Below are 16,857 nucleotides of genomic sequence, written 5' to 3'. Positions count from 1 at the left end.
TTTATAGACACTTGTCGTTTAAATCGCTTAATTAGTAGTTACTATTGGTAATCTATCGACTTCAATAAATCGAGTAAAATTATAAGAGCATAATTTGTTTTATTACTTTTAAAAGTTTAATGATACTAAATTAGTTTAAAATAAAAGTAGGTACACACCAACTCGGTTTTAATGAATCAACTTACCTATCATACATTAGTATTAATGAAAGTGATTTTATAATATGACCTTTCAAATCTGTCGAACTAACTATATATAATATATTACGTATGCTTTAGTAAAACAAATCCGTGACTAATAGCTGTAATACAATTTTAATCTTTTCGTCATAATTTACTTTCAAATTAATAAAGAAAATTAAAAATAATTGCACATGTCTATAAATAGCGAAAAAGAGTTTAAATGTTTGTTTTAAATAGTATCATGTACAGAAAATGCTAATATCAATATTATACGATCTATAATTACGCGTTTGTGCGTTACACCGCCCCTAAAATAAAATCAACATTTAGTCTAAAACTCGTTTTGCGTGAAAAATCCCGTTTTTCTTTTTTTAAATTTTCTCCAGTGCTTTTGAAAAGTAGGTACTTTAGTTTTCAACATTTTTTATTTTTCAAAAGTACTAACTAGATCCTATCTTCAATCATAAACAATACTCAATATTTAAAATTGAAGCATTTTTCAACTAGTTGCCGTGTGGATACTTACAATATACATAGACAGATACACACAAAATTTAAAAATTTAAAAAACACACATCATTATTGTAAAATCAATAAATATTTTATCCATGAACTCCGCTCTAAAATGATTATAATAATATTATGCGTGTTTAAACTATTAACTGACAATCACAATAATAGTATTGTGAGTTTAATTATGGTTTCCGTTAACAACCAAAAAGCTATGAAAAATTATACTTTTTTTATAAAATGACGATAAGTATTAAAATCGAATGAAAAAGCTTTGGCCAATAATTGTTAGGGTTTATAGAAAAGTATATTAACAGCGTTTCCCGTCGTCGATCGTGTGGTTACATGGCCATTATAATATTATGATTATTCATTGCGATAATAAATAGAATAACACACGAGTGCGTTTAGTAGTTATTTAAGATTCAATACATTTTAATATAATTTCAGCTGTTGATGACAAGCGAGAGAGAAAATAATAATAAAAAAAAAGAAAAAACCAATGTGTTTACACGCCTAGTTACTCAGACACCATACACGTCGTATAATGTACATTAAGCCAAATAAATAAGTTTCCACTAGTCACATATGTATAATATAGTTTTTTATATAAAGCACGTATAACACATCATGTGTGATTGATGGACCTTCTGAATACTGTCGATATTATAAACCGGGGTGTATCCGTCATCAATTTGATTGAGTCGTTATTAATGTACAATTTTCGATTATTATTACTATTACTATTATTCCAATCATCGTTGTTATTTTGATGGTTATTATACTTATTACAAAAAAACGTAGTTGATGTTTAATATTTGCGTTAGCGCTCCTATAACATATCAATCGTGGCGCTCGATTTTTATTAAACTAATCCAAAAAATCTATTCTTTCGTTCCTTTTAGGTTAATTATGTATCACATTGGTTAATTTATTTATTTTAACGGATCGAGCACAAGATACAAAACAGTAATTTGTTATTTTAACAATCAACACAGGAACACTGTAAATGGAAGAAAAATAAGTAATAGATAAAATAATTAATTGGGGCAGAATTGTATAAATTAAATAATTTTATGAAAACAAGAAATAAATTACGACATTTTAACGTTAATTAAGAGACAGATTATGTTTAAAAGATTGTAGTAAATTAAATGAAAAAATATCGATATTTAGTACATTTACAGAAAGCATTTCTATTAGTCCATTAATCAAATGGACTAACAAGTCCTTAGTCTCATTATTTTTTTAATTTATCATAAGCGTCTTTATTTTTATTTTAGTTGGTAGGTAATCTTTTTCAAAGTCGCCTAAAATATAATCTTTTTGAAATTATTATCTTCCAGATTAATATAATAAGATGATTAGAAAGCTCAATAGTGAATATCAAAATAATGGTTAGATATTATCATGACTAATAATTTGCAATTTTTAACTTTGTTCATAATCAACAACAGAAACCGGATACATGAGGCAGGTATACGTATATTATATTATTGTTAATATGAGTAAGTACATAACTATGGAAAATGTCAAGTGAAAGTAAACACTTAACGTTTCTTCTTTCTTTTAAAATGGTAGACGGTTAACATAACACTTAGATCTAAGAGTGAAATGTCTATTTATTTTTAATCATCTATCTAAATCCTGCAACTTAAAACTTTTCAAAGTAATTAATGAAACAACACGCGTTCAAATAATTACATATAATATAATATCATAATATTAACATAATTTTATATTTTATTTTAAACATTGCTTGTTCTTTTAGTTAATTTATAAAATTCTACTATATAGCTTTAATAAAGTGCAATATATTCATACAAAAATTATAATAAAATATTGGATGTATTTTTCGTACGATACACTTTTTTCTTTTTTTTTTAACCAGGGGGGACTGGTTGCGTATTATTTATCACTATTTTACCATCAGATCCCTCATCATTTATTCACCAAACCTAAAATATTATGATTAGTAGAGGGCAATAACCACCCTGAATAGTTAGCCTTCAGCCCACAGAATTATACCACGTTTACCCTAACATCCACTTCTTGCCTGTCTGACACGTACTACAAACTCCTTCTACCCGAGTATCGTCTCCACCATCTTACCAAACGCCAGCATCTACTTTTCGGCCAACGCCTCAGTCCGTCGTCTCCTCGACGTACCGTCTGAGAGGAGCTCTTGCTCCGGCCCAAGAATGATATCCGAGACATCCTGGAGTCATAGTTGCCGGCCGGTGCATAGCTCCATCTCAAACCTACCATCCGCTCTTGATCAAAGTATATTACACTGTGTCCTTGGGTTCCTCACAGTCGTTACAGTGAGGTTCCTACCATACACCAGCAAATTCTAATATGATTTAGTTTTACAAAAAACCTCTCACTTTCAAGATGATTGTGTTCAAAAGTGCATCAATTTCTTGTGAATCAGAAAGTCATTAGTATATTTAAATAATTCAAGCATAATAATAACTATAGTTTTCTATCATAGATTTAAAATGATCTTACCCCTCCCTAATATAAATTTCCAATGAGTTCTGAGTAAAATGTACTTTGATGTATAAAATTAATTACTCATTCATTCGAAATTTAAACTAATTTTTCCTTTTGATACAAAGTTCAGATTGTAACTTTTTTAAATTTAATAAGTACCTACCTATTAATATCGTGTACATTTATTAATCTCATAAATCTATATTTCTACCATTATATGATGATATGACTGAAATTTCATTCTTGTAAACACTTTGGGAATGAAAAATATGATTTTCTTAGATTATTTATGAACATTTCAACAACAAAAAATGCTTACAGGCATTAAGAACAACGATTTTTCTTTGAAAAAATAAACTTCACAAAAACTAAATAAGATAACTGCATTGTTCTACGGATATTATAATTTACTGTTAGTACGTTTTATGTTGGTAGGTACTTTTTTACTTTTTCTCTATATTTATAACGTTTTTTAAGTCTTTTTTCAAGGTATGTGAAAAACATAAAATTCTATATTTGTTTATAAATTTAATATTTTTATTTACGTTATTTATAATATTACCTATGATAATATTTGGTTTCGGTAGTAAAATATGTACCAGGTACCTGTTACAGTAAGTAAGACATATTTCACTAATGTTGCTGGTTTGTTTTAAATACGATTAAACAATTCAATTATCTTAAAATATTGATTACACAATACAATTCTTTTTAATTGCATATACAGGATCAAAATCATTTGCATCATATTTATTAGCTGATAGTAAAAGACTTTTTTCCATCACTTTTTGACACAGAATATTCTATATTTTAGATTATGAGTGGAGAGATGAATGTATTGATTTTTCAATGATGTGTGATTTTTTCTGTTTGTCAACAACATTTGGGAAAAAAATCTCCAATTTTTAAAATCAGCACCTTTTGTAATAAAAAATTGAATCTATTAGTACTTTATAAAGTTGAAATTTGAAAATTCTTTGTAGTTCTAATAAAGGTCAATGGAAAAACAAAAAAACATTAATTTTTAGGCAAAAGCAATTTTTAATATTTTTGAAATTATCAAATTTTTTTCGGAAACTAATTATCGTACAACTTGAAATTTTTACCAAATATTTCTATAAGAATTATTTATATATCATAACATTTTCAAAATATTATTTAGATTCGCTTTGACGTATTTATAGCATTGAAAAATCGTTAAAATTTTCTTTTCAGTTACTCTAGTTGGGATTTATAAAAATTTCCTTTCCGTAGCTTACATTAGAAATTTTTTTAGAAGATTCCATAAATATTTTTCTACATTTCACAAATGAAAAGAATTACTGGAAAGTTACGCTATTTATAGCCATTAGATATTTTAGATTTATAAGAATTTTTTTTATTATTAAATTTAATAATTTTTACAATCATTGGTAATTGGTCTAGGATGACACTACATCTTCACTCGATGTCTTTGTATGCAATGGTACACATCCATTACCACGACACAATCAACAACTATACTGTACAGCAGAATGATATACACTTATCCACTTTTTTCATTTTATTCATATACCAATATGTGTACATAATTTTTGTGCTTGAACTATTAGGTATTCTTTATTTTATTCTATTAGTAATTGCTTATCCTAAGTCATAATAGTTCATAATATAATTTTTTTTAACATTCCCTTAAGGAACATTTACTTACAAATTATAATTTTTAGTTTTGAGTTTTAGATTCTAAGTGAAGCGATTAAATTATTGATTTTATTGTTTTTAGTAGCTTTTTTTGTGTCGAAGACACTTTTTATAATAGAAAAAATGCTTCAACTTTCAAATTCAATATATTTTCTGATAGGAAAGTGAATTTAATTAGTATGTTGGAGTGTCAAAAGTATACATTCCCAAGTATTTTTCTAATAAATGGGAAAACGGAATTATTTTACAAAACCAGCTTTTGATGAAATTGGTTTTTTGTTATTTTGTAACAATTTAAAAACGAATAACTGTAGATACTCAAAATGTTCATTAATATTAATATGCTATATGCAGTATGCTCCATGTAACATAATATAATGTACTAAAATATTTTGACTCTTTTTGTGCTATTATAATAGACATTTTTTATTTCATATATTAGATTCTGAACGAAGTGATGAATGTATTGATTTTACAATGATGTGTGGGTTTTTTTTTGTGTGTGTGTCTGTGTACAGCATAACTAGTCGAAATAATGCTTCAATTTCAAACTTAGGGGGTGGTTTCCGATGTAAAAGTGACTATCCTTGATACATTATACAGGTCAAAAGTAAACATTTTCCAACAGTTTTCAAAAAAAAAACGAGAAAAACAAAAAAAAAATGAGAGAAAAACGGGAATTTTTACGCAAAACCAGTTTTCGACCAAATCTATTTATTTATATGGTTGTAATTCAAAAACTAATCAATGTAAACACTTGAAATTTTTACCAAATGTTTATGTAAGTGTTATTTATATACAGTTCAATTTTCAAAATTTTTTGACTTTTTTTGAGTTATTTATAGACAACTGACATTTTCGATTTTTATGACAATTTTTTTTTTTAAAGTGTCAGTAAAAAAATGTTGGTTGACCAAAAAAACTTGAAAATTTAATACAAGGTTCCTTATGAGTTGTTCTTATTGTAGCTAAAAAAAATTAAAAATCGTTAGTCACAATTGTTTTTTATAAGCGTTTATATTTCAAATTTTTACGAAATCTATCGAAAACGCTAAAATTTGCAAGTACTTTTGATGTTCAAAATTCATAAAATTGTTTGTATTTATATCTAAGGCTATAAAATTCAACACTAAGTTTCCCATAAGTTTTGCTTCAAATAGCTATAGAGAAAATTTGAAGCGTTATTATAGGAAAAATGTTTTGAGCGTTTGAGTTTTTGATTTTTATGAAATCGCGTAACGATAACGATTTATCCTCAAACCAGGTATATGACGTATATCTATGATAATATAAGGTATTATGAATTATAATAACTACATGCAATGTTTTTGGAAAAATTGATTAAGCATGCCTTATGCAAAATGCGTCCTAATTGAAAAATAAAATATTAATTGTTTCAAAATAGAATATATTATGACAATATTTAAATATGATATATCCTAGACTGACAAATGATCTCCGTTCAGAATCGTTTTTCGTATACAATGATACCTATCATTGCATTCAAATCTAACCTACCCTAGTCAGAGGTCCACCCCCCCCCCCCAACCTAATGTACAGCAGAGCGACGCCCACTTACACGCTTTTTTTGTATTGTTTTTCATCAATGTTAACGAAAAAATTATCTATTTGATCAAAAATCTTGGAAATGTAATACAAGGTCTCATATATGTGATTTTTATTACAGTTAAAAATATCAATAATATAAAGAAACCATTTATTTTATAATTAAAAGTTCAAAATTTGTTAAAACCACAACACTTTGCAAATTATTTTGTAGTTAAAAATGTAACTCGAAAGTGTAATATACCAGTTTCCAAATAATTAGTAATTCTTACGAAAATCCATAAAATATGTTAAAAAAATGAAGTATATTTGGGCACAATTTTTTTTAAACAATTAGAATTAAAATTTTGCAAAATTGAGTACTTGGACGAGAATAACCATTTTAGTTATTTTTATGTTGTTTAAAAATATTATTCGTAGAGACATGAAAGTTGAAACTTTTAAATATTAAAATATTATATTTTATAATGCACAATGCTTTTTTCAAAATATTTAGATAAGCTGTAAGCTGTTGTCTATTTATATTACTAATCTAATCACACCATTTTATATTAAATCAGTATTGACTTAAAAGTATAGAGTTATCTTTTAATAATAATAAACGATTTAAACAAATAGAACTATTATTATTGTAATAATTAATATTATACCTCCTGTATGTGGTACTTATAATAAGTAGTAATATAATAGCTAAATAACTATAATATAGCAATATAAACCTATATTAAAATATACACAGTAATAATATTAATAAGTACATATTAGTAAATACGTATTTGAATTCAAATTAAACACAGCCATTACAGTGACCTATACTCAAGGATGAGGTACACTCGATAGCTTCAACTATACAACAGACCGTTTTGCCTACTTTCCAGCTTTTCTGCTATGGAATTCTACACAATTTGATGGCATTTTTTACTTATTACATAACAACTAATAATGCAAAATTGCCTACAAAATAAAAACCATAAGTAAATATAACATTAAAGATGCAAAAGTGCAATACCTAAAGTTCGTTAAACATAATACAATCAATAAACAATAGCTTAAATAATGAAGTTTGGTCTTTCTACAAACAAAATATTCTAAAACATCATTGTCAATTTTATAAAATATGCACTTAAGATTTACATACTATAATAGAAACATCTATATGTTATCACGTAGGTAGATGTCTTGTTTTATATTATAAACCATAACCTAATGACACAAAACAGTAGAGATCATAATATGCATTTATCTATGAAATTATAAGTTATAATATATTACTTTGATATCAGATATAGAAATATTAATTTACATTGTACAAAACTGAAGATTATGGAATAATGTGTAACCTTCAAATAATAGAAATATTTATTATGTAGAAAGGTAAGTTTAACACTTTTACCTTTCCCCTAGTTAGATAAAAATTAAAAATAAATAATTTACCATTTACTAGATGGAATATTATATTTTATAGTGTCAATGTTTAGACATGATAATTTACTTAGCTATTTTAAGTAGTTTTAACCAGTAATAATAACTGTCAGCATTTATATAACGTAAAATAAAATAATGTGAATAACTAAAATACTATCTTAAGTAACTTAATAAATGATTAAACTATTGAACTACAATGAATTGTTTTCAAACAAGAAAGGTCCTTATAATTATACAAAAATATTGCAAGTTGAAATGTTGTCAAACTTATTTTTGACAAACTATAAAAGTAAACTCATCATTCATTACTATATTTGATATTTTCGCACAGAAAAATAACTAATTTAAAACGGTGCTATGTTAAAAATGCATGATGATAATAGTGAGTGGTAAAATATTTAGTTCGAATATATCATTCGAAATTCGACATTACAATCGTTTTTCTAATTATCATGCATTAGATGATTAAAAATTATTTTATGCATCAATCATATAGTAAATTTATTGTGCACTTTGCACCGCACTACTACAGTATTCATGTTTTATAAAATTTTACTTAGGGTTATTAATGTGTAGTATTACAACGAGTGAGCTACCTTCGCGGTCAAAATATAAACAAATAGCGCATATTTTAACATCAATTGCAATTTTGAAAAGGCCCTCAAATCCTCATTTTTGTAACAATCCCACTGGTTTGATTCATATAGTAATACAATATATGGGTATTTTACTTAGTCCAACGTTCTGTAGCACCGCTAAAAACTCGGGTTAAACTCCCCACAGTAATTACAAATTTTTTTTTTTGAAAATAATAACAACTTAATTATACCTACGTCTCATTTGTGCTTTTTTTTTTTTAACGTAAGACATTCCTTGCCTAAGGCTATCTAAATCTAGGGATATTTGACAGTTTGAATAGTAATAGTTTTAACATTATAACATGATAATTAAATTTTTTTTTTAAGTACTAAGGATAATATTAGCAATTGGTAATTTTAAGATTACAATAATATTCTGATATTTACATATTTACAATAGTACCTATAACTATAAGTAACTGAAGTCGTAGAGTGAAGATTTGGATGTTGAGAGGTGGCTTAGTGTAGAAGGTCGTGGAGACGACCTCGTTTTAGATATGTGATACGTGTGTTAATTAAGGAGTGGAAATGATGAGGAGTGGAAATTTTTTTATTGGGGATGTTAGAGCAGCTAAGAGGGGGTTTAGGATTAATTTTAGCTCGTTAAGGAAACTTGTAATGATTTGGAGAAGTTAATCGGATGGTGGTGTACTCATTTGTGTTACGACTCGGAATTTTATTTGAACTCTACTCCACGTGTAAGCTCGTTCACCGATCGTTTCCAAAATGTATTGTTAATGGGCTTTAATATTGAACGCGTGAGATTATTCGATTATATTTTCGTACAAAATGTTTGAAATTTTGATTGTTCTAGTTTTTATTTTCTATAGAAGGTGGCCCACTGTGTTTGGCGTTCTCTCGTTTAACTTAAATACAAGAAACCCGAAAAATTATAGGTAGGCCAGCCTGTAGCCACAATTCAATCACAGCATAAATCTATAAAATCGTATATTATCTATTATTTAAATACTACAAAAATAAAAACAAAATTTTAATTCAAAAGCCTACGTTTGTTTAATTATGCTAATGCTCTAGTATTATGAACCCGGCCTACTTTAAATTATATAATACGTTATAATTTTTTAGTAATGAAAAGAATCTTTATTATTTATTATCATTATTATCTTTTTATATTTTTATATTTTAAAAAGAATCAACATATTATACCCGCAATATACCTACTGATGTTTTTAATTATTCTAACATAATAGTTTATATTGCGCTCAATTGTCGGGATACTACTGCTACAATCCATATATTGTTTTTCATTTAAATATCAAAATTTGATAATTTTAATTGTTTTGTCAATCAACTCGAGGTTTATATAAAAATATTGATGGAATCAAAAGCAATTAAAAAGAAAATTTAGAAAAAATAATTTAAAATGATCGCGTTTCGAAAAAATCGTTCCAAATTCATAAAAAAAAATTGTCTTAGTACGAAATATCAAAACGCGTTTCATTATCATTATATTTTTGTTTTGTATTTTGGTCGACTCTAGGGCTGCTCTGTGGATACGAACGCCGTGACCAGGACTGCGGCGACGGGTGGCGCCAAGAGCGGAGCGGCCATTGTTCTGGCGAGCAGCGTGTTGTCCGACAACGGATCGTCCAAGCAGACCAACAACACGAACCCACTGCTGAACTTGGGTTACGCACTGATCGCTGCGGCAGCCATGCTCGTGGTGGCGGTCACGTAAGTCTCGATAAGGGCTTGTGTGCTCTGCACTCGATCTCGGTGACATTGCACTTGTAATATCTATATATACGTATACAATAATATATTATGTCGTTATTATTATTTTTTTATTATATTCATCATAAAAAAATTCACGAATGGTTGTGGCATCAAAGACGCCATAGTCATCTGGTGACGTGTGTATGAATCAATGGATTTTTTTTTTTTATTATTATTATTTTTAGTGTATTTAGTGATTTTTTGTGTATGTTGTGCGGTGGGTAGGTGGAAGTAGAGGGGCAAGTAAACTCAGACGAAGTAATAAAGACGACACCTTATAATACATAAATCGTTGGTTTGAGATAACATCCTGCATACGCGGTATGCGCCACGATGCACACACGTGCGTGTATGGTATTTAAATTACATACCAGAGGTACACGCGCCGAGAGCATAATAATGTACGTTTTATAACGTAATGTGCGTACGTAATAATATTTTCTATAAATCTGTCTTTTTTTTTTTATGCGTAGGCACTACCGTTGTGATTAAAATATAATTTTCATAATAAGAAAAGGTTCTTTGTATTGAAAACAATAAATAAATCTAATATGAATAAATTATATTATATAAATAGAACATTTCATAACATAATGAAGTGTTTAATTCTCGAAAAATATGTTCCAACTCCCACGATAGATAGTTATATGAATATTGAACACTTTGATAATATTATTAATGTAACCAAGTCATAAACACGCATTTATACGAAAACAATATTATATTATTATATAAACCATAATTAAAAACAATTCAAACAAATTTTACTTTCAGTATTCCTCTCAAAAAATTAATTTTATGGTATGTGACTTACTACACAACTACACATAACGAACACACAATATGTGATGAGCCCCTGCAACAAAAATAACCAACCACCTTGCCAAAGTATTCCAAAAATAAATAGCAATATTATAATGCTTTATTTTACAAACACCTTTACAGCACAAATATGATATATTATCTCACATTTGTATACATTTTAATTCTTATTCTAGTCGATTAGTGCAGATTAAAATCGGATTACATAATCAAAAATCACGTAAATATCATGCAATCACATAATTTCTAAAAGATTCAAGATTTAGATACAATTTTATCATGACTTGTAGTTTTCTGACTTTTTCTCGTGGTGCATAAAAAAAGCATCAACTTCTAATTTCTATACGACGAGGCATTTCATATTTTACGCTTTGTAGGCAATTAATAAGAATAGCAGATGTTTTGATTTGTTATTTTTGCATTTTAATTAGTATTTTTTTATCATTAAATAAAATACAAATCAATTCCGACCAATCTGTTTTTGAGTTGTAAACAAATTTTAATTAATTACAAATACTTTTCACTATAAACTATTAGAATCTATATGATGTTAAAATATTTATGTTTTATACAAAAAATTATGATGTACGTAAATATCAAAATTAATTCAACAGACAATACTTGCTTTTATTGTTAAAAACATAAATAAAAATAGAAAACTTGTAATTTTGGTTATCATTTTCAATAGTACCTACATTTATTTTTTAAATTTTAGATACATAAACTGTGTGTATTATTATGGATTTATTCATATGTTTAATCCGATTATAAAAAAAAAAAAGTTAAATAATCAATTCCCGTATACAATGAGGTAACTTTTATGTATACATTATCCTTAGTATTAATTTCAAACATGTTAAACAGAAGCTTAATCTTAATAATAGTCAAAAAATTTCCCACACTTGAATCAACTTCGAGGTATCCATGAATTAGAAATTTTCTGATTCCAGTTAATAAGAAATTAAAAGTACCCAGAGGGAAATTAAACTAACGATTTTCAACGATGTTAATGATTCCTAGTCGTTATCCATTCCTACATATAATTCAATTATCCATATTATGGTTAAATCAGAGGCGCCAAAGTCCAAAATTTTACCTATGACATCAGACACCTCCACATAAAATTTTGACACCCTCCTATTTCATTTACCTATTTCAATTACCTTACCTTATAATTTTTTATGAAATATAATCAACTTTTAGTTTACAATTGACAGTAATGTCTAATACATGCAATTATCCATATCGTAATATATTTAGAATGACAAACGTAACTCTCCTACCTACTAAAATCACCTATGACAGCTGTTATAGGTAAATATATATTTTGGCACCACTGAGTTAAATAACTAATGAAAAAGGACCATTTAATTGCATTCATTTAATATAATATTCCTATAGTTAATCTTCTAGTAAATATCATAATTATTACAATGAAAATTTTTCACTAGGGAAGTGGGGACAAAGTACATTTGTTTTTAACAACCACTGTTTAAATAAAATCATATTTAAGATGCTAGTCTCGACTATTACTCATATAAGTAGTTAAGTAAAATTAGGCCTGAATTAAATTCTAATACAAGTCAAGAGCAGATCATAGTATAAATTAATTGAATTTTTAAATTAACTTGGTATCCATTCGCGAGAAATTCAATAACATTTTTTAAATTTCAAAATGATACGATTGGTTTAAAGCCGATAAATAATTAAATACTTGATTGTTTAATAAATGTCCAATACGTCCATATATGATATGAGAATCCAAAACTATATTTTCAAGGTCACGTCACAGCTGATCTATAAAATTCCACCTCAACCAACCAAAAACTGCCCTTCGCCATATTTTAAAACGCTTTGAGGAATCGAGATCGCTGTTTGGAAAAAACAAAAAGAATAACCAGTCTAAAAAACATTTGTTAAAAGTGTGATTCCAGAACGCAACTTTACATCCAAAATACATAATCTAGTTGTACCTATTATGTTAGTGGAATAAAACAGTTTTGAACACAATTTATAAATTAAAACATTTCTCTGTAAATTTATAAGGATTTGTTTTGATATAATTCCAAACTTGATTAGTTTGAAATTTACTATTGTTTTAAAAATATAATGTAATTAATAAAGTTAAGAAAAGAACCCGATTTTTTTCTTGAAATCGAATACGAAATCTTTTAACACTAAAGTTTAAACAAAACTTTCTAGACCACATTTTTTGTATTTTCTATTTTTATTTTCTAATTAAAAAATGTATATGGTCTGAACCAACCCGTTCGAAGCTGAGCCCGTACTATATAGTTCTTGTCTTTTTTTTCCGTTTAAACCGACAGCAGAAGAGGATCTGTATGAACACTACTACTCCTCTGCTGCCATCATTTATTAATGTTTAATATATAGTTCTTGTTTACAGAACTAAGATAAAAATGTATTTACATATAATGTTATATAATAAAATTGTATTGTAGTAATTACTAGACATTATAGGTTTAAACATGTTCTCATTTTTTTTTTTTTTTTTTTTTTAATTTTATTTATTAAAATTATAAAAAACAAAATGTGGAAAATTACAACTGCTCTGAAATATTACTGATGGTTGTTTTTTATTATTTTGAAATTCGAAACACTAGAAAATATTTTCTGGAAATGTATCACGTTTTCGATATTTTCTAATATTATGTTTGAATGTTTTTTTTGTATTGATTTGCTATACGGAAAAAATTTAATATTAATAATTTAAGTTTTACTTGAAAATATTGTCTAATGTAAATAATTAAATGTACTTATAACTTGCAGCTTCATATTATTATATTGGAAATATACTACTTGTTAATTTGTTTATTAATTATTTGCTTGTTTATTACTTAAATAATCTTCCCGTGGTTTTTATAATGTTAAAGTCACGACATCACCAATTTAAATTGTCCTTAGCAATATTATGTTGATTACAATAATTCTTCAACAACAATAACAATAGAATAACATTCATGTTTATTTTATTTAATTGCCATTTCAACACTACTATCACTAAAAGCAAATGTTGTCATTTGACATTTTGTTTAACATATATTGTAAAACAACTTAAATATTAAATTACAAAATACCTATTTTTAAAAGAGTTATTTTATACTCAAAGCAATACAATATAATTTTATTGGTTTTAAAATTAAAATTAAAATAAATTTATTTATTTACTTTTATTTGATTGGATAATCAATATTTTAAATAGCGAAAATCAAAAATATTTTAGATTCTGAGCGGAGCAATGAATGTATTGATTACACCATGATGTGTGTTTTTTTTTAATTGTGTCTGTCATCACGTTTTGGGGCAGTAAAAATGCTTCGATTTTTTGGGTAGAACAGCTTGAAAATTTAATGCAAGCCTCTTAACAGATTGTCACAATAATACGTTGACAAAATACGTAAAAATCACAAATTATTTTAATCTAGAAATTCATGAAAAATTTTCTTTTTAAATCTAAGATTTGAAAATTTAATACAAGGTTCCTAAAATATTTTTACAATAGCAGTTGAAAAATAAAAGAAATACATGTCACAATTTTTTTTTACAAGCGTTCAAATTTTAATTTTGACAACATACATAAAAATCACGAAAATTCGTAAATTATTTTTTGCTAGAAATTCATAAAAAATTTTAATTATCTATAATATATCCTAGGCAGATAAACCGTCTCCGCTCAGAATCGTTTTTCGTATACAATGATATAATGTCATTGGATTCAAATTTAATTCCATCCATTACAGTAACCTACTTGTAACCTACTGTACAGCAGAGCGACATCCACGACTTTTTTTTCCGCTTTTTTTTTTTTATTAACTGATTAACAACTTAACACAAGTAATACTTCAGAAATTATATTTTCTATACAAATTGAAATTTATTAACACACAACAAACAAAAATAGTCATACAGACAATGTAATTATTTTATTAACAATCACTAATTTCAAATTTCAAAAAAATTACACCATTATTCTATAGTATATATAACTATCCTTTAAGGTTTTACAGTTGTATGTGTAGAAGTGTAGTAAGCATTATTCTGTCTGTCATCTTTATTTAACTTTTTAACGTAAAATAATATTATGTTAAAATCTTTCAAATTCAACATGATTTGTTGCATCAAATTTGATCTAATTAGTATGTTAGGACAGCAAAAATGGGAAAAATCTTATCAGAAATTTAAAATTTATGAAAAAAATAACTCTAAGCAGCGAGAAAACGGAATATAAAATCAAAACAAAACAAAAGTGTGAGTACCCTGGATTTTTTTGTTATTAAAAAGACATTTATATTTTGGTAATATATTTAACTTTTATTTTGGTTAAAAATAATACAACGCTAATAATTTACTAAGATCATTTCATAAAAGCCAGAACAATTCATACATAACAACAGAATATTCTTGTTTTTTTAAATTAAATTAATTTTTTTATGATTGCATTTAGGGAGTTTCAAGGCATTTCAATAAAAATAATTTAGTGGTGTATTTACCAGAAGCATTAATTACTACTTACCAGCTTATTGATTCGACAAATTTTTAGCATCGGTATCACATTAAATTTTCACCGTATGTGGGTGACTATGTTGTACGTGTGTGCAGTTAAGTACCTAGCATAAAAATAAATCCGTAATTGTTCAAAAAATCGATTTATACCTGTTATTGTAACAGTAAAATGATCATATTTTAAATATCATTATTAGCTAATACGTAGTAAAATTACATACAAACAAACCAGCAATCACGACCTAGTACGTTGTTATTTTAAGAACATATCATATTAATATTAAATACTAAGAACTGAAGAGATGAAAAATTTGAAGTGTAGCACATGATTAAATCCGTGTTACAATTCAGTGGTGTGATGGTGTTAACTTAATGTTACATTTTATATTTTTAACTCCAAATAAAATCAAAATCCTTTTTCTCAAGTTTTCATAATTTTGTCATAAATTATACTATTCATACGTATACATAAATATATACATAAACCTACCTACCATAAAATAGCATTTTGATGTAATACATTATTCGTGGGTAAAATAAATTAAGTATTATACTCTACAATTAATAATTATTCTAATAACTATTACAAATACTACTACATGAGTTCTAGTGTTAACAACAAGTTACAACAACATAATGTGTACACAAATATTATTTGACTACATTTAACTATTTTGATGGGTAGCCACAATGTTATTCAGAGTAGTTATTGTTATGATATTATGTTATTATAAGTGAATTTCGAACAATATGTTAATTTTAGCATTCACCTTCGTCTTTATGAAAATAATTTAAAAATCTACCAACACATTTTGCTCACAGATATATGAAACCACTCCATCGATTTGTCACTTAAAGTAAGTACATACCTAATATTAGACATATTTTTTCAATATCACTTTAAGTAAGTAATATTTTATTTTATATTTTATACAATTCTATCAACCGATTATTTATAAAAATAGGCTTCTATAATTCTATGTGTTATTGATTATTGAACTACCTATAATATTTTACAAACATTTATATGAATTTTTTTTTTTTATTATTAAGTTTTATTCAATCTGTTTCAAAGGAGAACAATAAGAATAATTGATGATAGAAACTAAGATAAAAATTTATATGAATTACATGTAGACATTATAGGACTTACGTAATAGGATGTGTATAATAATATGTTCTTCTAAAGCGATTATTCGTTGAATAGTATGTGTGATACAACTATACAAGTTTAAAGTCGATTTAGGTCTAAAAATACAACATTACATTTTGGCGAT

At 26.4% G+C, this 16,857-nt stretch overlaps 1 protein-coding gene across 2 annotated transcripts in view; it reads left to right on the top strand.

Moving 5' to 3' along the window:
* LOC107163412 (alkaline phosphatase-like) overlaps window positions 1-13,833 on the top strand; it is a 273,323-nt gene extending 259,490 nt beyond the window's left edge. For both annotated transcript variants that reach the window (XM_089220134.1, XM_089220135.1), the window contains one exon: window positions 9,999-13,833. In XM_089220134.1, coding sequence (XP_089076260.1) covers window positions 9,999-10,196 — 198 coding nt within the window. In that variant the 3' untranslated portion in view covers window positions 10,197-13,833. The remainder of the gene's footprint in view (window positions 1-9,998) is intronic.
* The last annotated feature ends 3,024 nt before the right edge of the window (window positions 13,834-16,857 follow it).

This window comes from Diuraphis noxia, unplaced genomic scaffold (assembly GCF_037042655.1).
Source record: "Diuraphis noxia isolate RWA-SAM2 unplaced genomic scaffold, SU_Dnox_SAM2 contig0002, whole genome shotgun sequence".
Classification (NCBI taxonomy): Eukaryota; Metazoa; Arthropoda; class Insecta; order Hemiptera; family Aphididae; genus Diuraphis; species Diuraphis noxia.
The sequence above is the reverse complement of the archived record's forward strand: the minus strand, read 5'-3'. Positions and strand labels throughout refer to the sequence as shown.